Source organism: Phyllostomus hastatus, unplaced genomic scaffold, assembly GCF_019186645.2.
Source record: "Phyllostomus hastatus isolate PE091 unplaced genomic scaffold, TTU_PhHast_1.1 phas_scaffold_78, whole genome shotgun sequence".
Classification (NCBI taxonomy): Eukaryota; Metazoa; Chordata; class Mammalia; order Chiroptera; family Phyllostomidae; genus Phyllostomus; species Phyllostomus hastatus.
The window spans coordinates 115,947,570-115,973,858 of NW_025334041.1; the positions used below are offsets into that span (position 1 = coordinate 115,947,570).

The 26,289-nt window shown below is 38.4% G+C and overlaps 1 protein-coding gene across 3 annotated transcripts in view; it reads right to left on the minus strand.

Moving 5' to 3' along the window:
* Nucleotides 1-1,657: 1,657 nt before the first annotated feature.
* The window catches only part of SLC30A6 (solute carrier family 30 member 6), a 31,379-nt gene continuing 6,747 nt past the window's right edge, over nt 1,658-26,289 (minus strand). The window contains exons 3-14 of one of the 3 annotated variants that reach the window (XM_045827691.1): nt 23,095-23,179; nt 21,863-21,905; nt 20,407-20,472; nt 17,633-17,713; nt 17,110-17,145; nt 16,289-16,383; nt 13,659-13,707; nt 13,225-13,344; nt 10,317-10,419; nt 9,354-9,401; nt 8,268-8,336; nt 1,658-2,994 (exon numbers count right to left, since the gene is read on the minus strand). In XM_045827691.1, coding sequence (XP_045683647.1) covers nt 2,494-2,994; nt 8,268-8,336; nt 9,354-9,401; nt 10,317-10,419; nt 13,225-13,344; nt 13,659-13,707; nt 16,289-16,383; nt 17,110-17,145; nt 17,633-17,713; nt 20,407-20,472; nt 21,863-21,905; nt 23,095-23,179 — 1,296 coding nt within the window. In that variant the 3' untranslated portion in view covers nt 1,658-2,493. The remainder of the gene's footprint in view (nt 2,995-8,267; nt 8,337-9,353; nt 9,402-10,316; nt 10,420-13,224; nt 13,345-13,658; nt 13,708-16,288; nt 16,384-17,109; nt 17,146-17,632; nt 17,714-20,406; nt 20,473-21,862; nt 21,906-23,094; nt 23,180-26,289) is intronic. The other 2 variants (XM_045827692.1, XM_045827693.1) reach the window with 2 other exon arrangements.

Consider the following 26,289-nt stretch of genomic DNA (forward strand, 5'->3'; position numbering starts at 1 on the left):
TCCAGTCCTCCCCGGTTGCTGGTACATGTACGTAGTTTCCACTGTGACTCCAGAGATTAAGGAAGAAATATAAATGGACCCCATTCTTTCATACCCTATCAAAGGGTACCTCGTCCTAATCTTACCTCCAACACTCCACAAAAATAATCCTTTCCCACAAAGAAAGAAGTCTAAGAAAAACCTGTTTAAACAGATTTAAAGATTGATTTGAGGCAAGTCTGAAATAAAGCAAACCCTCAGTGGTGTCAGCCTACAGTTCCCCTTCTGATCTCATGGCACCTCAAATTAACGGCACGGGTGTCGGTGCAGGAAACACTTGGCTTCCACGCTGAGGTAGTCACTGGAACGATCTTCTGTTTGGCAAGTGGGCACATATTCTCCAGATTTAGTCATAAAGTTTTAGAGCTGATAGCCACAGATCAGCTAACTCCTTTCCCACCCTAACTTTACAGATGGGAAAGCTCAGGGGAGTTGAACGACTAGCCTATGGTTACAAAACTACTCACACAGACGCAGTGTCAGGATTAGAATCCGGTTCTTGCCTTCCAGTCAGGCTCCTGTTTCTTCCCCTCACAAATAGTGATGTCTCAAGCTGGGTTAGTCACACTCCATGACGCTTACTCTTAGTCCCAAACCGTGGGCCAAGTATTTAATTTGAACTTCCTTTTCTAAAAATCTAGCTTCAAGTAACTCTAGAGCAAGATTTACCAGTAAGTGCTGCCTAAGGCCTATATGCTGGCCAAGTTTCTTGTCTTTATATCCAGAAAGCCAGCCAGAGCCAGGCAAACGGTGGACCCAAGGAGCCTGCCGCAGTTGGCATTACTGAACCGCAGCAAATAGAGCCAGTTCCTTCAAAACCCACAGGCAACTTTGCAATAGTGTATGTGGGCACGAAAGCACCTCTGGTGGGACAACTGCGCAGGTGCTGCTTCTGAATGGGGGTCGAGGAAGTAGGCACTGAACCTCAGGCAGAATTGTGTTCTGCACCTGGGCACTTTAAAAATCCCATGGGGGTGGCGATGTGCATAGGGTGACAGCACATACCTCTTACTCATCACTCAGCACTCGACAGTTCAGATTTCACACATGACCCAAATTCCCATTTAGATGAGGTCAATGGAGGAAAAATCACCCTGTAATCGTAGGTCAATAATAGGTATAGCAATAGTTGGAAGACATGAGACAAAGGACAAAAAACACTTTGCCCTATTACATTTTACAAAGCTTCATGTTCCCCAGCGGTCAAGGTCATGGACCCTCTATTTCTTCAGTAGGTCCAATGCCTGATCAGGGTCGCAGATGTCAAGACAGTGAGCAGCTCCCCACCAAGCAAATGTTAATAGAGACACGGTCATTTACTACTACAGGGTAACTGCAGTTGTTTGACGGAGATGGCTTCTGAGATGTCCATTACTCCACCGTGCAGAAAAAGGATTTGGAAGTATTCCTCATATGTAAAAGGATGAGTTGATTGAAGAAACTGTTGCAAATTCTACAAAAACAAAAATCTTCTCTAGACAGCTGGTTGATGGCTGGAAAAGTCACAGATCTCCAGGGTCACTGGATTCCAGAAAAGTTGAATTCACTCTTAAAATCTCTTTTAAAAACCCTAATCATAAAACTCATGATATAATGAAAAAAATCATAGGTAATTTGCAACTGCCACTTGTTATATTTTTAATTAGAAATACTGGCCATGTTAGAAAGTCTTTAACATGTGCACTTGGGAAATAATAAAAAAAATAAGATTATCTACATAATTCTCACACTCATCACAGTTAACAATTCACTATGTTTGACAAAGCAAAACAGTAAACAGAAACTGCCTGTAGCAGATCTGAAAATATTGTATTCTACAACCTAACATCCATCATCTTTTGGTAAAATTATTTAACATAAACTAAAATTGATTATGCAACTTTAAGAACCACAGACTATTCACAGGTGTACAGAACAAAACCAGGTAGTAGAATATGTTCCAAATTTTCTGATAAAATTTTTTGCTTGACATGATTCAGGACCTCAAAGGAAAATGTAGCAGTTAAGTTTGGAAAAGCTATAAAAGAGACTTTTACTTTTAGCACGGCCATGTTTTTTCTTTCCTAGAATGTGTGTCATTACTCAAGAAGCAGGTTTATACATCTCATGGAAAAGACTGTATCTTTAATAACGCAGTGGACCCACTCACGTGGCTCTCTTGCCAAGATAACCTCCTACCACTCCGTAGTCAATCACAAAACCAAAGACAGCAAAACGCAAATTTAGAGAAATACACTTTAAAGCCTATTTAAAGCCTACAGCATTTAAAGGTTCTCAGTGTCCTAAATACATTTACAAAAATATAATTTCATCGGTTTCATATAACATGAACTAGACTACTATTCTGTTACATTTACAATAAATGATTGAACAGTCAATGCAAGGTTGGATTACTAAATAAACTGGAAGTCAAGAAGTCAATATCCCTCATATAATAAATTAAATTACAGTGCATCATGGTCTTGGTTGTCCGATTCTGTTGTTAGTCCCGTATCTACTTGGTATATTTGTAACACCAGTCCTGAATCCTTGGGTCGCTCCAATCCCTGGAACTCCAAGTCCTTGATTAAGCATGCTGCTATAAGGTACGTGTCCGTGATTGAGACCCAAACCGTAAGGTCTTGTTTGTGTGTTTAGAAGAATAACCGGGCTCACATTTTTCCCAGGGGTGTTAAATGAAAATTCTGGAGGCGGACTACTAGGTTTAGTTGGAGTCGATGTGACAGGGTTCGACTCATCAGGGCCCTTTAAAGGAGGCATTGGGATTACGTGATGATCTGAAAAATGCAGGACATTCGCTGCCACAGGCCCGGACAGTACGGCAGGCCTTGTCCAGTCATCCTTGAAAATCTGAACAGTCAGAGTAGACACTAGAGTGTACAGCCTGTTGGTCACATGAGCAAGGACCATTTGTTCGTTTGCATCCCGTCGAATTCTCACGTGCACTGATCCCGCCTAAAAGGGGCAAAATCATGAGAAGAGACTGCTTAGGATCACACTGCTGACAGTTCCATCAGAGACAAACATCTTATTTCTGAGTCTGTTGTAACAGGACTTGGTATTTTCTTTAACACGAGAGAAAGTTTAATGTCTCGATGTTCCTTAAAGACTACTTAGTACTGATTATCAAGATAAAGAGTTAGTGAAATAATCTGTGACTTTTTCAATAAAACATGATCTTCTGAAGTATATATACATGAAGAGAAATCCATGTAGGAGCAGCATAGGCATGTTAGAACATAAGGCAGAACATAAGTATATGAAAAGGGCAACAGAAAGGCAGAAAAAGGAGATGATTCAAATTGAGAAAGACTTCAAGAAAAACTGACATGTAATCTAGGGTTGATGGTTAAGTGAATTTCAAAAGGTGGAGACAGGCTCAGGAAATAGCAATGGAAATGATGGCATGTTTGGGCAAGAATAAACAATATCACTAATACATAAAGAAGTACAAATATTTCAGAAGGCAGAAAAAGAATAAAGAAAAGAAAAGAGGAAAGGAAGAAAACAAAGAAAGGTTAAGTAATGGGGTTGAAAAAAAAGGCTAGAAGAGGTATCTGAATATCGTTAAGTTTTAACAGCACAATAAAACAGCAATACGAGTTCTGAAAAATTGTATGGATTCACGATTGCCAATGTAGGAAATGACTGCAATAGCCTAGATTAAAAATGAAGAGGTCTGAGATGGGACAGTGGATCAGAGAGGGACAGATGAACTCATGATATCCCAAGGATTAGCAGCAGGAGGACTTGACACCCAACCAGATCTGATGCATGAGTGAGACAGGCTCATCGGAGATGATCTCAAGGTTTCTAGCCTAGGTTACTGGGAGGACAGGGAGCACCGGGCATTACAATGAGGGTAACAAGTGTTTTTATAAACTTGAAAAAATGTTTATCATATATCGTATTTTTAAAGTAGATAATAAAATAGTAGGTATAATGATCCTGTTTTGATTAAAATACGCACATACAGAGAAATATCAAGCATGACAGCACATACCTCTAGATAGTAGAACTATTAAAGATTTTTATTCTTCTTGACTTAGTTGTAAGTTCTAATTTTTCTAACAATTGGGCAGCATTTATATAATAAAAACTTAAACACAAAGAAAAAGTAGAACAAAGCACAAACTGCACAGAAATTGGGCAGTTGACTTAGTTAAAATGTGTGGATCTACGACTGGAGTAGTTACCATCAATCATGAGCTAGAGCAAGTATCTGTGCTGCTGGAACGTGACAGGCCATGTCTAGAAGGCATGACAGCTTTGGCCTCTCCCTTCTCTTTGCCACGGGCATCTCCCTGCTATCACTACACAAACCTGTAAAAGACACTGTGTTCTTTTTCAGTCTGCACACAAACCGAAAAAGAGTAAGCGAAAGCCATTTCCGAGTATGAGCTTGAACAGTCTGCTACGACTGTGGTGTCTGCATTCAACTCTACCTTTTGTGACAACTATTTCTGGCAGCTCAAAAGCTTGCTTTAGTAAGCTCCTTGGTCTCCCTTAGGCACTGCATTGTCTGTGTGGTTGTTAGGTGGCCAAGTCCTGAAGAGCTGAGATGACTGTATTCTTTGTGTTGATAAGCCACCAAGCTTAATAAACACTTGCCTACTGATTTATTGATAAAAAGAATGACAATGAAAAGAATGATTAAGATTGAACTACATTACTGGAGGAATGTAAACTGGTATAACCATTTTGGAAAGCAATTTGGCAACTGGCATCAAAAGCCACAAAAAGTGTAATATTCTTTTACTAACAAAAATTCCCTTCTAAAAATTAATCTTTAAAAAAAAATACTCATTGTTTGTTTACTGAAGGGAAGACCAGTGCTGTTTCAGATGCTTGGGTTACCTGAGGTTTCTGCCTGGCCAGGATGTCAGCGTGCCAGTGTCGTGAGGTCTCCCCACCACACACACATCTAAGCTCCACTTGGACCTAATGCACCACCTACTCGCAGGAGAGGCACAGGTCTAACAGTGGAGAGGACAGCTATCACTCAACCAGGGGTTCTGAGTGCCCCAGCCCACTGAGTGCTGGGACACACTGTTACTGAGGTTTCCAGTAACTTCTATCCACAAGAAGTGGGCCTCAGGGCCTCTTGGCCTTGGCCTCAGGCTACCCAAGGACAGAAGCAGGCAGCTCAGGATGACTCCAGACAAGAAGCAGTCTTTGAGTCTCCAGCCACCCCAAGCAAGACTGTGTAGTGCAGATCCAATGAGGTGGTGTGGCTGCATCTGTTCAGGTCCACTATGGGCCTTGAGCTGGTTCAGGGACGACCACCCCCCACTTCTTTTCTGAGATAGTTTAGTTCTAGAGGCTGCGAAGCCCAAGATCAGAGTGATCGAAGATCAGCATGGTTGGTCGAGGGCTCTCTTGCACTTCTCAGATTTTTAATTGTTATCCTCACATGGTGGAAAGCCTAAAAATTAATCTTAGGGAATAATCTCAAGTACATACAAAGATTATGCAGGAAAGATATTCACCTCAGCCCAGTTTACATGGGAACAATAGAAAACAACTTACACAATAGAGGAATAATGAAATAAATTATGGCATATGTGTATAATGTAAAACTCTGCAGCCAATATAAAAATTATGTTGGGATTCTTGGTAAACAGCAACAGTGGTGGCACTTTCTGGAAATGTCCTATCTCTGTAAAAACTGAGAAACTTAAGATAGCAAATCCAAAAACCTATGAACAACATTTACAAAAAACTAGCTAACACAGTACTCTTAAGAACCCCCAAACACAAGCTATGGACCTGCAAGGTATTGGCATCCGCAGAGGAGGAAGCAACAGGGCATTGGACTGACCTAAAAACCCCAAAGCAGTAAACCTGTACTTACTGGAAATCTAGGGCAGCGAATTTGAGAAAGGCAGCTGGGTCTGGAATAAGATATGAAGAGCTGGAGCAGTCTGAACCCTAGAACTCTCAAAAGTAACCAGGCAAGGCTCCACATTAAGGAGAAACAACGTGGAACAGAATCCCAATGGAGCGGCACAGTAGAGACAAAGGATAAAGAAGGTTCAGGTCCAAACGGAAGAGAACCGGAGCCGGGGACAGAAAAAAATTTTCACTTCACAGACTCATCAGAAGAGGGAACTCTAGAGCCATGAATTTAGACATACTGCCTTAAACCACTCCTTACTTTTAAGTTCAGGAAAATGAATTTCACATATTAGTAAAAAGGAACAATACAAAAAGAGTGAATCTAAATCTCACACAGCTATTACAAGAAAAAAAGGAAGTACAGAAAAGATAACTAGGAAGATTTATCTACAAAATGGATGAGAACTATACCCCACTTTATCAAAACAAGCCAAAAGACATAAAAAAACAATATAAATCAAAATTAGAAAATCTCAGCAATGAGATAATTAGAAAATTTTAAAAATTGCTTTAGAAATGAAGACCAAACTAGAAAAAATACAAAAGCAAGTAAATAGCCAAGTAAATTCTAATAGAAATAGAAGGTGAAAAGAAGGAAAGTTTGAAAATCAAAAGGAAATGCAGATAAAACAAATAGGGAAAAACGGCAAAATCCAACATGATTACAATAGAAGTTCCCAAAGAAGAAAATCAAAGCAAGAAACTAAATATTAAAACCCATAATTAAAGAAACTTTCCTGCCCTGGCTAGTGTGGCTCAGTGGGCTGAGTGCCAGCCTGCGAACCAAAGGGTTGCTGGTTCGATTCCCAGTCAGGGCACATGTCTGGGCTGCATGCAGGCCAGGTCCCCTGTTGAGGGGACGAGAGACGCAACCACACAGTGATGTTTCTTTCCCTCCCTTTCTCTAAAAATAAACAAACAAACAAACAAATAAATAAAAGCTTAAAAAAAAAAAAAGCTTTCCTGAAAGTTTACAAAAACTGTTTTTGAGTAACATTATTGAAAGGGTATACTGCATACCTGTAATAATTGACCCAGAATGATCAACACCAAAACACTCTAGTAAAATTATTAGGTGTAAAAATAAAAATACAAATAAAACAACAACAACAACAATAATACTTTGGGCACCCAGGCAAAAAGATTGAGTCACATATAAAGGGAATAAAAAAACCCAAACAACAACAACAACAATAATAATAATAATACTTTGGGCACCCAGGCAAAAAGATTGAGTCACATATAAAGGGAATAAAAAGCCCAAACCAGACTGTGAGCCATCAGGCTTTTATTACAGCAATGCTTTATGCCAGAGGTAAATGGAGTAATATATTGAAGAAACTCAAGAAAACAAAATATGTGCTAGGATTTTATATCCAGTTAAAACGATTTTCAAGTATAATAGCCACAACTGTTTTCAACATTCAGGAATTTAGGAAATGTTGTTCCCTAGAGCCCTTCCTGAAGAATTTACTAGAAATGAGGTTCAGATACCCAAAATGACCAGAGGGAAGGAGCAGGGGAAACGTGGAGACAAGGCGGCCATTCTCCCACTGCAAGAGCACGAACCTGAAACTCCAGGCTGTGACATGGATGATATCGCTGAGCTGCTGGACAAGCCCGCATCTGCCTACCTCTGGAATTTGTGTTATGTTAAAAAGAAAAAAACAGCCGAATCTTATTTTTTTTAAATCAGAACAGTAATATTTGGTGATATGAAAACCTGTTTATGGTATGTTAAATGAAAAGAGCACATTATAAAACAGCATGACCTCATTTTCTAAGGAGAATAAATGTGTAAGTATAAACACCAAAATGTCAATAGCAATTTTCTCAACATGGTAGGATTATGTTGATTTAACTTTTCCAGGCACTTTGCTTCACCATTCCTGACACAGAAATGAAGCCATGCCACAACAGTGTTCCTCTGGTCGTGAGGCCCAGAGTGTGTTAGAAAGCATGGAATTTCATGCTGCAGCGAGTTGTATTGTCACAATTCTAACACATTCAGCAAAATCTCCAAAATTAGAACTGCAACTAAAAAGAAAATTGCACCTTTGTAACACTTTCACATTTAGGAATATGTGACTATGAATTTGTCTTCTCTGGACTGTTCGGTATTAAGACCATGTGGTTTGTAAAGAAAAAAAAAAAGAAAAACATCCCTCTATTAATCTCAATTAAGTTTGTGAATCCATCTACATTCTAGGCTCTACTGAACAAAAATGGGAGTCAAAGGATCTATAAAAATTTTAGAGTACTTTTTCCTGGTTTTGAAAATTACAAATTATGTTTTAAATTATAACTAAAGTAATATATAGAAAACCTACCAATGAGCCAAAACCTAGGGTCCAAAAATGCTCGTTTCGGACTTCCAAAACTCCATCCAAGGTCGACACCTGATCAGAAACACAGAAACAGGGTTGCTTTCACCAGACATATCCGACACAGTCCCTCCCACTATGCATGGACTTGCTCTTGGCCTGGACACGATGTGACCAAGCCCTGCATGAGGACACTCATCAGCCAAGAGAAGTCCCAGACCACCACTTAGCCAATGAGCCAAAACCTAGGGTCCAAAAATGCTCATCTCGGACTTCCAAAACTCCATTTCTGCTTGTGCAGTAGAGCAAAGGCCTATCCCCCCAGTTTCCTGTCTGCACCAGTCCCTTTAAAGTCAGGTCTTTGCACCCTCCCACCCCACCTTGTTCAACAGTGTGTGGTTCTCTTCATTTTATCAACATGGCATATGTTCATACCCAGCACTCGTGCTCTCAGTTGTTTTTCTCCTCTATCATTTCTTTCTCTGAACTCTGTTTTAACAAGTTTCTGCACAACAATGCACATTATCTGGATGTGGGCCCCACGGAAGTTCCAAGGCCAGCTGTACAGTGCGTGGCCCCTGGTGCAGTGGCGCAGGCTCCGCCAGCTGAGACAGTGGCCAGCTCTATTGGTCAAAGTGGCCTTTGTGATACCAACAACCAACAGTTTAAAATACTCTCCACATCCAAATAATTCAATTATCTTATTCTTTCATTAGTTAACAGGTAGAAATTTATAACAATACAAAATATAAACCCCCAAGATATTAGGGGGTGAGGCAATGAACAGATTAGAATAAGCTTTAATTTACTCAAACCCCTAGGTGTAAATATAAAATCATAAAAATTACAGCATTTATATAGGTAGTAGGGTGGTCCTTAGACCATTACCTTCCACATTTATAGCAAGTGAATTTGGTCTCCAGACCAAACAATTCCTCAATCTTTCTGCTTTTGTCACTGTTATGTCCCCTAATGAGTTAGGAACACAAATTCCCTTAAAGTCTAGATAAGGTTGAATAAAGTATTATTTGTACCCATTCTTTGCATCACTAATTATAAATTTAAATGATTTTATTTATCATTCCATCTTACCTCTCTGATAAGTTTGTCCAACTGACCTATAACATGAGGTGGTGTTGTCTGGGGAAAAAATAAAAAATGTATCAAGGAAGATTTTTGCAACAATGGTCCAGAAACTAACAATATTGCGTCCTATACCAAACTGTGCTTTGTCTGACGTGTGCCCGATCACGGTTTAGGGAAGAGAGGTTTCAGCCGCCCCCAGCAGTGGGGCGACATCAAGAAGCAGCTCATGCTCTTTGCAGTTCACAAAGAAGCTGCTGCCGCTAGGACCAAACACGGCATCAAGAATCAACCAATCAAAATAATCAATCAACAAAAAACCCCTTAAGAAGGTAACATTCTGTATAGAGTATAGCACTATACAACTATTATCTTATTGTTGTTACTGGCCCTAAAGACCGGGATACTACCCGTAAGTCCCAGAAAAGGCGTGAGGCACAGACAGAAGGAGGAGCCGTGCGCACGCACACGTCCGGTGCTGGGAAAGCACCTCCCCATGCAGGCTCTTGTCCACAGGTGTTCCCACTGTTTCAGTAAGTAATAATTTACCATTTTAATTTTAAGCTTGAAATTTAAAATTCTCACTGATTCAACCACAGAAAAAAAGAAAACAATCATAAATATTATACAATAGCCTGATTATATAATAAATTTATACAAATTTATTAAAGGAAAATAAGTATCTAAAAAAAGTTCAGCAACATTGTTCTCACTTGAAACATTATTACAGGCAGTCTTAAATTTTTTGGCTTTGTTTTATATTACAAATATAGGAAGTTTTGTGCCTATTTTATGGGCCAATGTAATTTCATCTAGTTCTTAGTATAAAAATTTCAGAGATTACTATCTGGCTTCATTTCCAATAGGGCCCTCCAATAGCTAAACGTTTCACAGTCCAGTGGAACGCACACAATTTCACAATCTAGCAGAAGAACAGGGCTAATGTTCGCATGCGCACTGAAAGAGCCTTACCTGAAGTAGCACTTTCCCGCTGTATACACTCATGGGGTACATAGTGCCGAACGTCATCAGGGCAATGGCGATGGCAGAGGCAGTGTCTACAGCAAAGTAATTACTGAAAGGAAAAAACAATTCTAAATCGCAAACGTGTGCCTCGCTCGCCTGCTTACCGTTGAATCTACCAAACATTAATTACCTAAAGCAAAGGACTATTTCATCACAAGTGGTCACTAATGGCAATGGGACCATCTCAAGGGAAAACAAAGAATTTTCCAAATCCTTTTATGTCCAGAGTTTAGTGGGAAAAACTCTTAATAATTACGCTAATTAATGTGAAGAGAGATGATGAAGATAAAAAATGAGCATTTCTCCACTATTTTTAGTCAATCTACTTGTTAACTAGAAAGATTTCATATATGTTTATTTGTTGCAACAAATAAAACCCTTCAAATAGTAATATCTGATACAGACACTAATAGAGCTTATCAGTGATTGTATCAATTGTCCTATAAAAAATAACTTTAAAATATTTACTATTAAAATTTTAAAGATTGCCCAGGAATTTTACAAGGTATTTGTTGTTGTTGTTGTTTTTAGAATAATCTCCTTCTTTTAGATTAAAACATTTTATTTATGTATTTATTTATAGAGAGAGGGGAAGGGAGGGAGAAAGAAAGGGAGAGAAACATCAATGTGTGGTTGCCTCTCAGGTGCCCCCACTGGGGACCTGGCCCGTAACCCAGGCATGTGCCCTGACTGGGAATCAAACCAGTGACCTTTCAGTTTGCAGCTCTCGCTCAATCTACTGAGCTACACCAGCCAGGGCTACAAGGTATTTGTTATAGCAACATTGTGCCTGAAGTGCAACATCCCACCAACAATTCAGACTGCTCCATTAGAACAGACCAAAGTGCTGACGGCTACAAGCACACTTTTTAACTTTTTCCCATGTGCTGGGAATAAAAATATGAGTAAGGCACAGCTCCCGCCTTTGAAATAGCAGGAGGTACAACGTGGAAAACGTACTAAAGTCCTCTCTGTGAGCAAAAGAGAAGTCCCTACAGGGAGTCATGGATGCACAAAAGAGTGAGTGTGGAGGCTCCTGGGGTAGAGGTAATCCAGAAACAATAAATATAAAGAGGTAACATTTGAGCTCAGCCTTCAGAGAAGAGTGAGGTGATAGAAGGAAGAGAGCGTAGACAGTGAACGCAGCATGAGCACGGCCCTGGCCAGGTAGCTCAGTTGGCTGGAGCACAGTCCTGATACATCAAGGTGGCACATTTGCTATCTGGTCAGGGCACGTATGAGAATCAAGCAATGAATGCATAAATAAGTGGAACAACACATCGATGTTTCTCTCTCCCCCCCCTTCCTCGCTCTCAAAAATCAGTAAATAAAAATTTTAAAAACCCCAAAAAACAGCATGTACAAGCGCATACAAATCTTGATGCAGCAACAAAACTAAAAACAGTTAAGAGAGATGGATGGTTGGTAAGGTTAATAGGGGCTTTATTATACTAATTACTTTTAATTTTTTAAAATATGCAAAGGAGAGTATTTTGCTTTTGGGGTTTTAAAAAGGTTTTATTTATTTATCTTTAGAGAGAGGGGAAGGGAGGGAGAAAGAGAGGGAAAGAAACATCAATGTGCCAGAGATACATCGATTGGTTGCCTTTTAAGCGCCCCCCACTGGGGACCTGGACGGCAACCCAGGTATGTGACCAGACTGGGAATTGAACCAGTGACCTTTTGGTTTGCAGGTCAGCACTCAATCCACTGAGCCACCCCAGCCAGAGCAAAAGGGAGTATTTTGAATCAGAAAAATATGTCTGGCATTGAAATTTTGAATGATCACATTAGTAGGAAAATAGTGGAAAACCAGAGATGTGTGAGAATGAAAAAGTAAAAGAGCAGAAGAAGACTATTCTAACTAGGCCAAGGAAACGATGATAAAGGTGTCAGTTTGGGAAGCAGCAATGAGAATGAGGAGGGGACAGATAAATAAATATTAGAAGGAAAGCTAAACAATACTACACTATAAGACTCTTTATAATAGCCAAAACATGGAAACGGGAAATTATAGTCATTGGAAAAAAAAAAGGAAATCTTGCCATTTGCATCAACACAAATAGACTCTGAGGGCATTATGCTAAGTGAGGTAAATCAGAGAAAGATAAACACTGTATGGTCTCATTAATATCTGGAATGTCAAAAAACCAAACTCATAAGAAACAGAATAAATTAGTGGTTGCCTGAAGCAGGAGTCAAGGGTGGGGGGAGGGGGGAGGCGTTAAAGGAATAGGGAAAAATAGGTTCCACTGAGGTGGACATGAATAGAAATCACTAAGATATGTCTTTTGAATTCAATATAGATCTAGGCTAGAAATAAAGGTTTTGGATACATACAGAGGTAGTAAATAAAAAATGAGTAACTGTATGTGATTTCCGAGGAGAGTATACAAAACAGTAAAAAGAATAAATTAAGGACAGATCCCAATTAACTCTAATATTTAAAGGGTATGTAGTCAAAGAATTACATGTCCTGAAATGTTAAGCTTAGAGCAGCTGTAAAGTCTATTTCCTCAAAGGCTTGCTTTTTAAAAAAATTGCTTCATAACTCCTTCTCTTCCCACTTTCAGGAACAGCAAGCTATTGATTATTTCTCTCTTACTGTCCTCTTTTGTCCCACTCATCAGGTCAGCAGATGGGAATTAACTTGGCATTACAGATTATAGTGGAAAATACTTATTGAATACAACCCCCTTTTCTCAGAGAAGACATGTGAAGACAAGACGTGACCAAAGTTACGCAGGTCATGAGCAAACATGCTATGAGCTTAACCCCCATCCATCCCGGGGATGTCCTTACTAGTCAGGCCCCAGGAATGGAAACACACTTGACAGAAATGAAAAATACTTACTTAATTTCAATTAGCATATATGTAATACAAAGAGCAAACGCTCCGGCAAGGTCAATCAAGACAAACGGATTCATTCGGGGAAGGAAGATACTGCTCAGCCCTGGGATAATTCCACACACGCTACGAGTGAAACAAACAAAAGTAGTCTTCATCAGCAGAGCTCATGTGACACTGATGAAAATCCGGTAAAAGATGACTTGTATTTTAGCATCATTTATCTTTTAAAGAAAGCAAAGAGGATTTGACAACAAAGCTCTCTCACTCATAAAGGTCTTTTTTGTATCATCAATTAAAAAGAAAAAGGAGGAGTAAGAATCTAATCTGTGAGATTAATGATTAATCTCAGGGATAAATTGTGTAGGGTCCCGTGACACATTCCTTCCCCGTGAGTTCCTTTAAAACCACGTCTGTCGTGAAACCCTGTGATGTCTTACCTGCGACTCAGGTCCGCGACATGCTCCTGAAGCCAACTCGTACTAGCAGCTTTAAGAAGAAAATACTTAAATTATTTATTTAGAAGAATAAATCACTATCAGAAATACATGATTTCCTTAATTCTCAAAATGTTTGGCAATAATCCACATAACATTACAAAAGGACGTTACTCCTCAAATATAGAACTTTCTCCTTTTTTATGCATTTAAGATACTGAAGCAAAAAGTTTCAACAATATATAGTTGCCCTGAAGGAATTAGTGAACTTACATATATCATCATTACTACTCACTTGAAGTTTTGAAGGCTCTTTTACTACAAAGCAGTTTCCTAAACAGTGTGCGGAGACTGGTTACACATACTCAGCTCTCAGAGGGCCAGCTGAGGACCTGGCTGCATCCAGACACCCTCGCTAGTTAGTGTCCCTGGACAACTAACCTCCAGGCTCAAGTGTCTGCTTACATTTATCCCAGAGTTCTGGGAATATCCTCTATTTCATGTGTATTTTGATTAAAATAAAGAAAAAAGAAAAGATGGACAAGCCTGGCACAAAAGCCAGTATAGCAGAACACTTAAGAGCAGCCTCAGATGCCGGGATACCTGACTTCAAATTCCGTCTCCACCCGTCGCTAGATGTGCGGCCTGGAGCAACTGACTTAACATCTCGAGCATGTCGAACATGTCTGACTTCACATAATAAAATGATTTACCACATATGGTTACAGGGAGAATTAAGTCGGCTAATCTATGTAAAGCATTTAGCACAATGCCTGGCAGATACTATTTTCCACTCAAATTTCAGCTAATGTCACAAATCTTGATGTTCGGGGAACTTTCATTTCCAACTAATGAAAATACAAACTAAACAACCTTTCTGGAAGGAAATTTTGCAATATATATCAAAGCCTCTAAAAATACTGTATTTTTAACCCATCTGTAATTTCTTATCTGAGAATTTATCCTAAAGAAGAATCATAAATCTGTACAAGATATTTAATACAAATAAGTGGATTAGAGCATTATTTGTAAAACAAAGAGTTGGAAATGTATAAGAACAGGCAAATGTTCACAAATATTCCTATGATGAAATATTATGAAAGCACTTTTTTCCTTTCTTTTTAACAGGAGAAAATAAAAGTTTAATATATGGGCATGGGGAATTCACACAGATTAGATAAATCCATGAAAATTCTAAACACAGTGAAGCAACACTGGGTACATAAAACATTTTTGGACAGAGGAGAAAGGGGGGAAATGGAGTGTCACATTTCAGAGGTGAGAATGGGCGCTTTACACGTAGTTGCGGAGGAGCAGAACACACCTGCTAGGCAAATCCTTAGGAGGTGACTCAGAAACAACGGGACACAGTGGGTGTCTAGCTGAAACACCCTGGCTGCAGTCCCCCCTAATTTACCATACTTGATTCAAATTAGGCTAAAGTCACAACCTAAATTCTTCAAAGCAGGTTTCTCTATCTGAATCTTTCAGGCAGGAAAGAGGTAGCGGTCAAAGGTTCTTTCTGAGTCTTTTTGTTTCTTAAACAGGTTAAAGCAATATCCCCAAAAACAGGGAAGCATTTTTTTCAGAGTATTTAATGAGTTAATATTCCAGATACTGTTAATGAGGAAGGCATAAAATTGTAAATCTATATAAGTATGCAAAGATGTGCACAAAAGATAAAAGGGTAAAATAGGTTAACAGATGTTATTTCAAGGTTATGTTATTATCAGTATTCCTTTTCTTCTTGTATCTTTCTGATCTTTACAGAGAGAGATTGTTTCTAAATATCTGTATCCTTTTAAAATTTCTGGCATGAGCAGTATATTATTTTAATAACAATTTTTTTCAAAATAAATTCTGGTCATCAATTTTCAAGCTCATGCAATAAATTCTTAACTCTCATCCATACAAATATAACTCTGATTTCATGACACTGGCGAAGTTGTTTAAACTTGAACAGCATTTCAGAAAGTTTTCCTCTCGTGACTGCCCTGGTGTTCGAGTCTGAGAGGCCTGAAAAGCCCCTCTGCGCTCTCTGCTTCCAAATGCAGGTCCGAGCCCACGGCCCACTTTTGTTTCTGCCTCACTTCCTCGTCGACCAGTGGCCAGGCCTCTGTGGGTTAGACCTCTGAAGTGAAAAATCAGTCTGTATTTTTAAAGACTTGAAAATAAAAGAATACTTCAAAAGGAAAAAGTTCTGATATTTTCAAATATATGCCCACCCACCATAGCCAAACAGAAGTACGTGGGAACTTACGTAATTAACAGAATTCAATTACCTTCAATGAAAACATCAACTATTCTGAGTATCCTGATGCTTCTAAAATGTTCACAATAGACTTTTTACAGGTAGGTTATACATCTAAAATCTCATTTGTGCTACTTGGTAAATCTAACTTTTCATCCAATTTAATTTAATGTATGTCAGTCCTACCTGTTTTTAAGTAATAAAGCTTGAACTGATTAGATTTTGTTTTATATATCTTTCCTTAAAGAAGACTTTGAAAACCTTTGGGGTAGTTCTCTCTTCTCCTCAAAATACACTTTCTCATTGGTTTATAATGAAACAAACAAAAGACTTGTTTTTATGAGAGATTAATTAAATTTTTTTATTAATGACAAACACATACCTTCAGAGACATAAGCAAAAGGTTTATTCCGAATAGAGAGCATCGTGAACAGGTTGAAAGAAAGAGCCACAAAAGTACCGACTAGCAATCTTCCCCTGCAAAAGAATGACAATAACATTTGCCATTATTTTTTTCTTGGTACTATCAACATGTGATTTCAGCATGCAGAGACACTGGGAAAGAGATGGGGAGGCACAGCTGTCTGCTTCTATGGTTTGGTACAGCAGAGCCAGAATCTGGACTTGGTTTCTAGCCCTGTAACCCATGTCCTGTGCACTGTTGCTCCATCTGATAACACAGGGCGAAACCAGTCTCTTAGCATTAACATTATCATCCTACAGGTAACTGCTGTTACAAATTTGTATACATGCTAATGGTATTTGGTTTATAGTACACTGGACAGGTCAGAAAGTCCTGGGTTAAATTGACCAAAATAAGTGAAGTCCATATAGTTGGCAACCATGTGGAAGATAATAACAATCCCATCTTTTCTGCAGGTGCTACTAAGATTTTGAGAATCAAATTTTACATTATAGAAGAGCGGACGGGGCTGGCTCAGTGTGTTGACCTGGGCCTGGAAACAATGAGGGACCTGAAGCCAGGGTAGAGGGGCCTTCCTTCGTCTGCTGTGTAAGGGAACGAACGAAGATGAAGAAGAGTCTTGGGATTTGGACATTCTGTTTGTGCAACCACTGAAATGTATGCTGCTACACTCTGAACTCTAATGCTGGCCGAAGTAATGGTTGTTTAGTAATACACCAAGTACATCTGGGAATTAAACTTCCTAGTATTTATACGTTATGTCAAAAGCAAAATCTTACGTGTGTATCTCGGGCTGCTCCAAAAAGCGTTCTGCACTAAAAGAAAGAAATATGAATTAAATAAGTCCTATAAATTATAAAATAAAAAAGCTGTATTAAACATATGGTTAACTCAAAAAATTCACAAAATCTTGAACATAACCGACTGTTGACTGGCAGCAGTGGTGGGGCAAGGAGACTCACAAATTGTCCTTGAAATGTTATTCTTACTCCACCAAACCGGCTTCACTGGGTTTGTAGTTCTGAGCATGACAACATAGCCCTTTACAGGGCATCACTAAGTCCCTTCCTTTCACTCGCACCTACCTGTAGCTGGATTTAATAGCTTCAAAGAAGGTAATAAAAGAGGGCGAAAAAAAGAGAAAAAAGTCTGAAATATGAAGGAATTGTACTATCAGAACTCCAGCACTGCTCTTCCTAATTTGTACAGCCTACAAACCAAATTCTCTCACTGGGTTCTTTATGTTCCCAAGGACGGCACAGGTGGAATTTAGAATGACAGTAACATCATATACAAATGTACCTTTCTTTTAATATAAAGAGAGCTCCCAACTGTGCCAAGACTGTAGAGGCAAAGACAGCCAGGACTTCTAATCTTTCAAACCTGAAATCAGAAAGTTCATTAGATTGGCATTGTTCTTTCAATCCACAAACCAGTACTTACAGTACACATTTATATTCATTTATTCACTCACTCAATATACATATACGCTTACTATAAGCCAAACACTGTTAGAACAGAATACAGAGTTTCTAGAAGGAACATCACAGATTAAGAAGAGTGTCTATTTGTACAACATATATTCCCAGGGACCCACATATGGCTCTTATTTTTCTAATAATAACCATTATCTAATTAACAGCTAACACTTCATTAACTTACCTTGCGTTAGATACTGGCCAAACTGCTTAACGTATTACCTATTTAAATGTCCCAACCCCTTATGAGGGTTACTTTATCCACTTACAGGAGAGAGAGAGAGAGAGAGAGAGAGAACAAACTTAAAAAACAAAGAGAAAAAGTAACTGTCTAAAGTCAGGTATCTAGTGAAAAAAAAATCAGGCAAGGAGCATTTGAAGCAGAGAGAATAAATAGCTTGTGCAAAGACATGGTATTGAGGGCATGCAAGTGATCACATAGGCAGGGTCCAGCTCACACAAGAGCTTTGTAAATGGGGGAAAGGGCTCAGGGTTCGTGCTAAGTATGATGGGAAACAACTGGATGGATCTGAGGAGACTGATAGCATGGTTTAGGTTTAGAAAGGAAAACCCCTGTCTAATTTATGGGGAAACGGACTATGGGGGGTAAGAGCAGAACCAAGGGGACCAGTTAGGATGATGGTCATTGGTTAAGGCAGGAAATGAAGGGAGCCTGATTAGGCTGGTACTAGCTCAGACAGAAGTGAGGGTGGAACAGATTCTGGGTGTGTTTTGGTTTACTTGACATAACCTGCTGATGGACAGAAGTGGGTAGTGAGAGAATAATCTAAGGATAACTCCTAGAATTTTCTGCTTGAGCAACTGCGTGTTGGTGTATTTCCTAAGATGGAAAAACTGTAGAGAAACAGGTTTTTGGGGTAGAAAACAAGAATTCTAGCCTAAGCCTAAGATGCCAATTAGACATCTCAGCGAAGCTGTCAGGAAGGTAGTCTGAAATGAAAATAGACCTCAGAGCTGAAGAACTAGATTTTGGAAATACTAAATATAGACTTTTCAAACTATGTGGTTGATTAAAATTAATTTGAATGCTTAATTTTATTGTTTGATTGCTCCCTCCTTTCCCATTCACTCTAAGCAAGAGGGCCAAAATGGAAGCTGTCATGTCCTTACTTGGCCTTGTCTCCTGGCCACAGTAACTGATTTAAAGACTAACATCTGTTCCAACCCGGACCGATCAACTGCTCTTTCTCACATTTTTCTGAACTAGAGCTAAGGAAGAGTCCTTTCCTCTCTAGGGTGAAGGTAAAGAAGAATGAGTTACGGTCTGACTGGGAGTTAATCATTTCAGGATAATGGGAAAAAGCAGTCTGAGAAACTGAACAGGAAATGCAGAGAAAAGCAGGCCTGCGAAGTAAGAGAAAGACAATGACCCGAGGGTTCTAAACCCTATTCCAGTTACCTCAGTCTTCCTACATTTTGGTTACGAATCTACCATGCCTCTCCAAACTAGTTTTGAGTTGGATTTCTGTCACTTAACAACCGAAAGCCTTGATCCAGAGCCACAGATTCCCATGTACAGATATCTATACGTGATGACTGACTATCACAGTAACAGTCCAACCCTATGAAATTTCAGTGACACTTGTATCTTCATTTTATATTAACATCTTAATTTACCTTGTCCCACAGTTTAAGTAAAAAAAAAAAAAAATCCAAGAAACAAGCAAAATCCCTCCCTAATTTTGTCCAAGTAAACATAATCCCAATGAATGGTATGGTGAAGAAGGGTAAGTTTGGTCCAGAAGTTTCTTCTTCTTCTTTTTTTTTTAATTTAAGATTTCATTTATTCATTTTTAGAGAGAAGGAAAGGGAGGGAGAAAAAGGGAGAGAAACATCAATATGTAAGAGATACATGGATCAGTTGCTTCTCGCACACCCCTGACTGGGGACGTGGCCTGCAACCCAGGCATGTGCCCTGACTGGGAATTGAACCCGCGACCTTTCAGTTCCCAGACCAGCCCCCAATCCACTGAGCTACACCAGCCGAGGTGGTTCAGGAGTTTCTTTACCAATGCACAATTCTTCAAGTTGTTTCCTTGAAGTTGAAATGAACTCACATTTTTCTAACATGTATCTTTAAAAACCTCCAATACAAAAGACTATCTTCCAACTCTCAGTATTTTCTAAAACTACAGAAACAGAAATCTTATATTCTTTGTTAGTCCACTGCTATAAAAAATCCAAGTCTTAAAGTAAAAATCCATCTCTACCACTGCATTTACGTTAAAATATATCAATTTAGCATCTAAAAAATACACTTAGATGAAAATTCTATTTTCTATAAGTAAAATGAAAGACTTCCCAAATACAAAACAACTTAATTTGAAATGTTATGTTAATATTTGTTTTATAAAATAGAAAATAACATAATGTGAGTATTTTATTTTAACATGATAAACTTAAATATTTGTGTTTCTTATCTAAATCTGCTTGGAAGATCCTTTTCTACCTACTTTTGCTATTTGATTATTCCACTAAGCAGGCAACATTTGTTTTCTAGAACTACTCTAGCCAGCTCTGTATTGCCTAATTATTATTTTAATAGTAATAAGTTAGCAAAACATAATTTGAACTTACCCAAATGAATAGACAGGGCTAGGTTTCCTCATCATTACCCAGTAACTTATTAAACACGTCATTAAACTACGTAAAAAGAAAAATAAATTTAGCATTAGATCTACAGCTAGAAGAGAACACAAAGGAAGAAATTAAGTTTTTAGAATTCCTAAGATGCTGAAAGTTATCGGTATTTACTCAGAATAAATGAACAATAACTTATGTAATAATTTATAATTTATTCACAACGAGCATCCTAACACATGGCAGTTTTAACATATGGAGAAACTGAAAAGCATTGTGATATATCATCAAGTCGGCTAAACAGAACCTAAATCCACACTTTCTCTGCTCAGTAAGTGGTCCACCCTAACTAGTTTCCATAACTGAGCATGCAAAAAATGACACAAGAATAATAATGTAATGTATTTCATTCTAGGCATATACAATAAATTTTAACTTTCATAAGCTTTATTTGATCTTTGATAAAAGTTAAGCTAGATATTAATACACCCTGACAACATTCTGGATGGGATAAAATGATGTTCATTTTCTAAGTAATAGTGGAAATTTACTCTAAACAACTAACTACATGTGAAATTTGGATAATTCAATTCACATGGTTTTAGACCAACCAAGTAATTTAGTTATGTGATTAATATCAAGACATCCTCATGACATATTCATACGGCATGGATCTTGAAGATATCAAGGTATTTTGCAACATTTATACGGAAGTGTGAAAAACCCCAGGAAGCAAGGAGGCACCAGGTTGTCTCCCTAGCTCACAATTACTCACTTCTCAGCTACTAATGTCCCTCATTTGTTTCCCCATCAGTTACAGAGGGAACTGGTACATTCTTTTTTTATTTTAATTTTTAAAAAATTATTTATTTTAAAAAGAGGAGAGGTGAGAGAGAAACATTGATTTATTGTTCTAGTTATTTATGCATTTATTGGTTGATTCTTTTTTTACCAAAAGTTGTGTTTTTTACAATTGCCTCTCATATGCGTCGCAACTGGGAATCAAACCCGTAACCTTTTAGTATACAGGACAACATTCCAACCAACTGAGCCACCCACCCAGGGTCATTGGTTGATTCTTGTATGTGGCCTGACTGAGGATCAAACTCACAACCTTGGCATATTGGGACAATGCTCTAACTGACTGAGCTGAACAGCCAGGGCTCAAAACTGGTGTGTTCTTACATGACCCTGCTCCCTTGCCGTGGCTGACTCACCCACAGGCAGGCACTTGAAGCATTTGACCTAACACCTGGATATTATCTTTTCTGTTGCTATGTAAACCAAATATTTTTTTTCCAGTACATATGTTAATTTACTGTTTATATATATGTGTCCTATACTGGTTTATTTTACTTATTTCACAGATTACTTTCAGCAAAGAAAGCTTTATAACTTCAGTGCAACAAATTTTTATTAGCTTCAAAATATTAGGAGATTTTTAAAAACTTACCTAAATAGATCAAAAATGGTCAGGTAAGTATAGGCAGTTAAAGCTGCAAAACAGATCAATTAAAATGTTACTGAATCCATTATTAGGAAATACAGCAAATCACCAAAATTGTTCACAACAGGGGTGTCCATTACCAAAATAAACAGGAAAGAAAAAAGAAAAAAAATCACTGATTAACCTTGTATGTTGGCAATTATCCAGTAAATCTGATTAATATATGTAGTCAAAGTTGGTTAGTACAAAAGCTTCCTTTAGAACCTGATTTGTTGGAAAAAATAACTCAGTGTGTGTTTAAAAGACCTGTGACAATATTTTCTGCCTTCTGAAAACTATTTTAAACGGATTCTTTGAATAGCAGAATGAAAATAATGGTATAGCTCTGACTGGTGTGGCATAGTGGGTTGGGTGTCTCCCATAAACCAAAAGATTGTCGGTTCGATTTCCAGTCAGGGCACGAGCCTGGGTTGTGGGCCAGGTCATACAATGGACAACCAGTCAATGTTTCTCTCACACATCAATGTTTCCCTCTCTCTCTCTCCTTCCCTTCCCCCCTCTCTAAAATGAATGAACAAATAAGTAAATAAAAATCTTTAAAAAAATAATGATAAATAAAAATACATGAGGTCAAGCCACAATAAAAATATTAGCTTTCCCTTTCAAAAAAATCCAATAAATCTCAAAATTCTATTTATAAACTACATAAACAGAATTTCTAATACATCACATTAAAAAGGAATCTCAGTTTTTCATACAGGTTTAAAGTTTTTTTGTTTTTTTTTTGTTTTTTTTTAATTATAGCCTGGGCTGTTGTAGCTCAGTGGATTCAGTGCCTGCCTGCAAACCGAAAGGTAGCTGGTTCGATTCCCAATCAGGGCACGTGCCTGGGTTGCCAAGTAGGACACCCGTTAGTGGTGTACAATAGGCAACCAATCGTTGTATCTCTCACACATTGATGTTTCTCTCCCTCTCTTTCTCTCACCCTTCTCCTCTCTCTAAAAATAAATAAATAAAATCTGAAAAAAAAAAATAGCTCATTCAAAAAAAAAGCCTAATAATTGAGCCAAACTTTATAGTTTCAAGGCAATTTTCAAATATATTTTCTCATTTAAATCTTTTGAGTTATATTTCAGAATAATATATTCTAGGTAAAGGAAGCTGTACCTTTATTAAAAATCAGAATAACCAAAGTGGAACTAATAATGAATACAATAAAAATAAGAATGGTGACATACCTATACTGTTAGTGGAACTGCACCACATAAGCAGGAAGCCAGTGCATGTTAAGTTTATTGCACCAAAGAGCAGTATCTTCCAGGACTGTGAAAAAAGAAAACCACTATTATCTGCATAGTGCTGATAAACTTCACCAAATCTGTTCAAGCTGCTATAATTCATACTTTTGATATTCAAAGGAATAAGCACAACTTTCTTCAAAGTATCACATTTCCTAAGTTTACCAAAATTATTATCAAACAAGTTGTTATAATATACAAATTAAAATAATAGTTCTAGAAAGGGTATTACTTAAGAGAAAATAAACTCAAACACTCTTTGTCTCCATAAAAAAAAAATGTACATAGGGACAAAGATAAAGCAAATGGGGCAAAAATTTGAGCAACTGATGAGTCTTAAGTTACCTGTCCCCTCCCCCAAGGGCAGAACTTGGTTATCCACCAAATAACCATATGCAATAGGACCACATAAGAGGGAAAGATGATCATGGTTTAGAAGTTCATAGAAGAGAGGGGACCTGAGATGCACCTTGGAAATAGCTAGGAATTAGAAGAAGGAGGAAGGGCATTCTAAAAATAAAGGAAGAAGCGATCAAGTGAAGTGTTTATTTTTATTCCACTCCACTCCCTACAAGGGAGACCTATGATTGAAAGTAGAGGTGAAAGAAATTAGTGAAAAGGCAGTTATTTGAAGCTGTTAAAATTAAACAGATACCGTTGCAAAGATCAAATGTGGTATAGGATAACATGGGTTTTAGAATACAGTTGGAAGGTATAGGTTTAGAAAGGAACAACAAGGCCTTTGAGAAAGGTGAAAAGGACAAGAAAGTGACTGGAGGCACAGAGAAACTGTAAGACAGAACAAAGTGACAGTGAAATGGCACAGAGCTAACAGCCTATCAATCTCCAGAAAAGAAGAACCGAGGCCATTTTCTAAAATTAAGGGATATGGTGAAGCAGGACTGGAAGCTTAAATCCAGAGAAAATCTGCAGAAGCTGTTATAGTGAGTATACTACTGAATCATCAAAGAGGAGTACAAGAATTAGCAGCAAGAATTTATGGTAGACACCATTCTGGAACTTTCTCTATACCCAGGAAAAAACCAGTGAAGCAGCTGAGGTAAGGACAGATATTAGACACCCAAGAGCTGATATGGTAGGGAGTGCACGAGAGGCAACCACGCATTGATGATTCTCTCCCTCTTTCTCCTTCCCTTCCCCTCTCTCTAAAAATAAATAAATAAAATCTTAAAAAAAGAGAGAGAGTTGCTATTCTAGATAGGATGATCAGGACACACCTCTTTGGTGACCGTGACCAGAAATCTTAAAGAGGCAACGGCGGTGAGCTTGCAGACATGTGGGAGAGAAAGTGGAAACGACAGTGCAAACTCCTGGAAATAGAGTAGTGCCTGGCTGAGGCCAGCTAGTCGAGACAGGTGAGAGCGAATCTGACGCTATGTCAAGCAGTGTCTTGTAGAACAGGAAAAGAATAGAAATTTATTCCAGAAGAAATGGAAAGTGAATTAGCTTTCAATTTTTGAAAGACCACTTTGACTTCCCTATGTATAATATACTGCATGGGGCAAGGATGGAAATAGAAAGACCATCTGGATGTGATTACAGTAAAGCATGGGAGAAGCGATGGTGCCTTTGTAGGTGGTAAGGAGGTAGTAGAGGAGGCAGATTCTGGGTATTATACTGAAGACAGAGCTAGCAAGATTCAGTTTAAAAATGGATGTGAGCTGTGAGGAAAAGAGAGGGATAAGGATGACTCCAAGGTTTCTGGCCTGAGCATTTGGAAGAACAGAATGGCCATTTAGTAAGGAACGACAGAAAATCGAAATTCAAATGTGACCATATTGAAGTTGAGATACCTATTATACATCCAAGTGGAAATGTTGAGAGGGTCATTTTATATATAGCAATCTAGAGGTAGTGGAGAAGTCAGGGTTTGATATAAAGTAGGGCTGTCAGCGTGCAGCAGTGATAGTGTCACCTAGATGCATGAACATGAACAACAGAGGCTGGAGGGAGCTCTAAGCCCTGAGAAGTTCAAAACTTGAGGGATCAGAAAGATGAAAGTGACAAAGGAAACTAAAAGTAAGTAGGAAGAAAACCAAGAGAGGCATTTCAGAGTCCAAATGAACGAAGCCCTTTAAGGAGGAAGTGACCAAATTTTGTCAAATGCTGTTGAAGGTCCACTAAGATAGGAAATGGGAATGACTACCGATATTGATTGTAGAAAGTGCTTTGTAAAAGCAGTCTCTGTGGATGAATGGGGAAGAGACTTGGGCTGGTATATGTTTGAAAAAGAGAGAAGCGAAAGTGAACAGAGAGTAAAGACAAGTCTTTTAAGTACTTTTGGTACAAAAGGAAGCAAAGAAATGAATCAGTAGCTGCAAGTAGAATATACAGCAAGTAATTATGCAAGAAAGAGAAGAACGGTGCAAAAAAGGACCAATGAGGCAAGAGACAGAAGGAACAAATACTGAACACTGTCCTTGGCTAGGCAACAAGTAGAGGGAATGGTTGTATGTAGGAGACCAGATAGTTCATTCCTAGAAATAGGAAGGAAAGCAGAGTTGGTAGGCATGCTAAGGATAGGATGTGGAAGTTTTATTCTGTTACTTCTTTTCCTGTACTGAAACACAAAGCTAAATGAACAGGTCAGGGTGAGGATGAACACATTTTTGGAAGTTTTGAGGACAGAAGTGCAAGAAAATGGTATGAAATAGTCATTTAGGAAAGTGGGAAACTGAATGAAGTAAAAAAATATAATATGGGCAGCACAAATGGCATACTTGATCATAAATTTATTTTTAAAAAGAATATATTTATTTATTTCTAGAGTGAGGGAAAAGAAGGGAGAAAGAGGAAGAGAAACATCTCTCCCTCTCATACGACTGAGATCACACTCATTACCCAGGCATGTGTCCTGACCAGGAATCGAACAGGCAACCTTTTGCTTTGCAGGATGATGCCCAGCCAACTGAGCCACACCAGCTAGGACTTCATCATGACTTTAAAGTAAGACCAGTCAGCATGGTTTTTGTGTTTCTCTCAGGCTACATTCAGTTGCTTGGGTGAATTTCAGTTGCAGAGAGTGAAAAGAAAGTGAACTTAGGGATTTTCCAGGGATGTGTGACAGGCAGTATGACAGACAGAAGGAAAGAAGGAAGGAGTTGAAGGCAGATG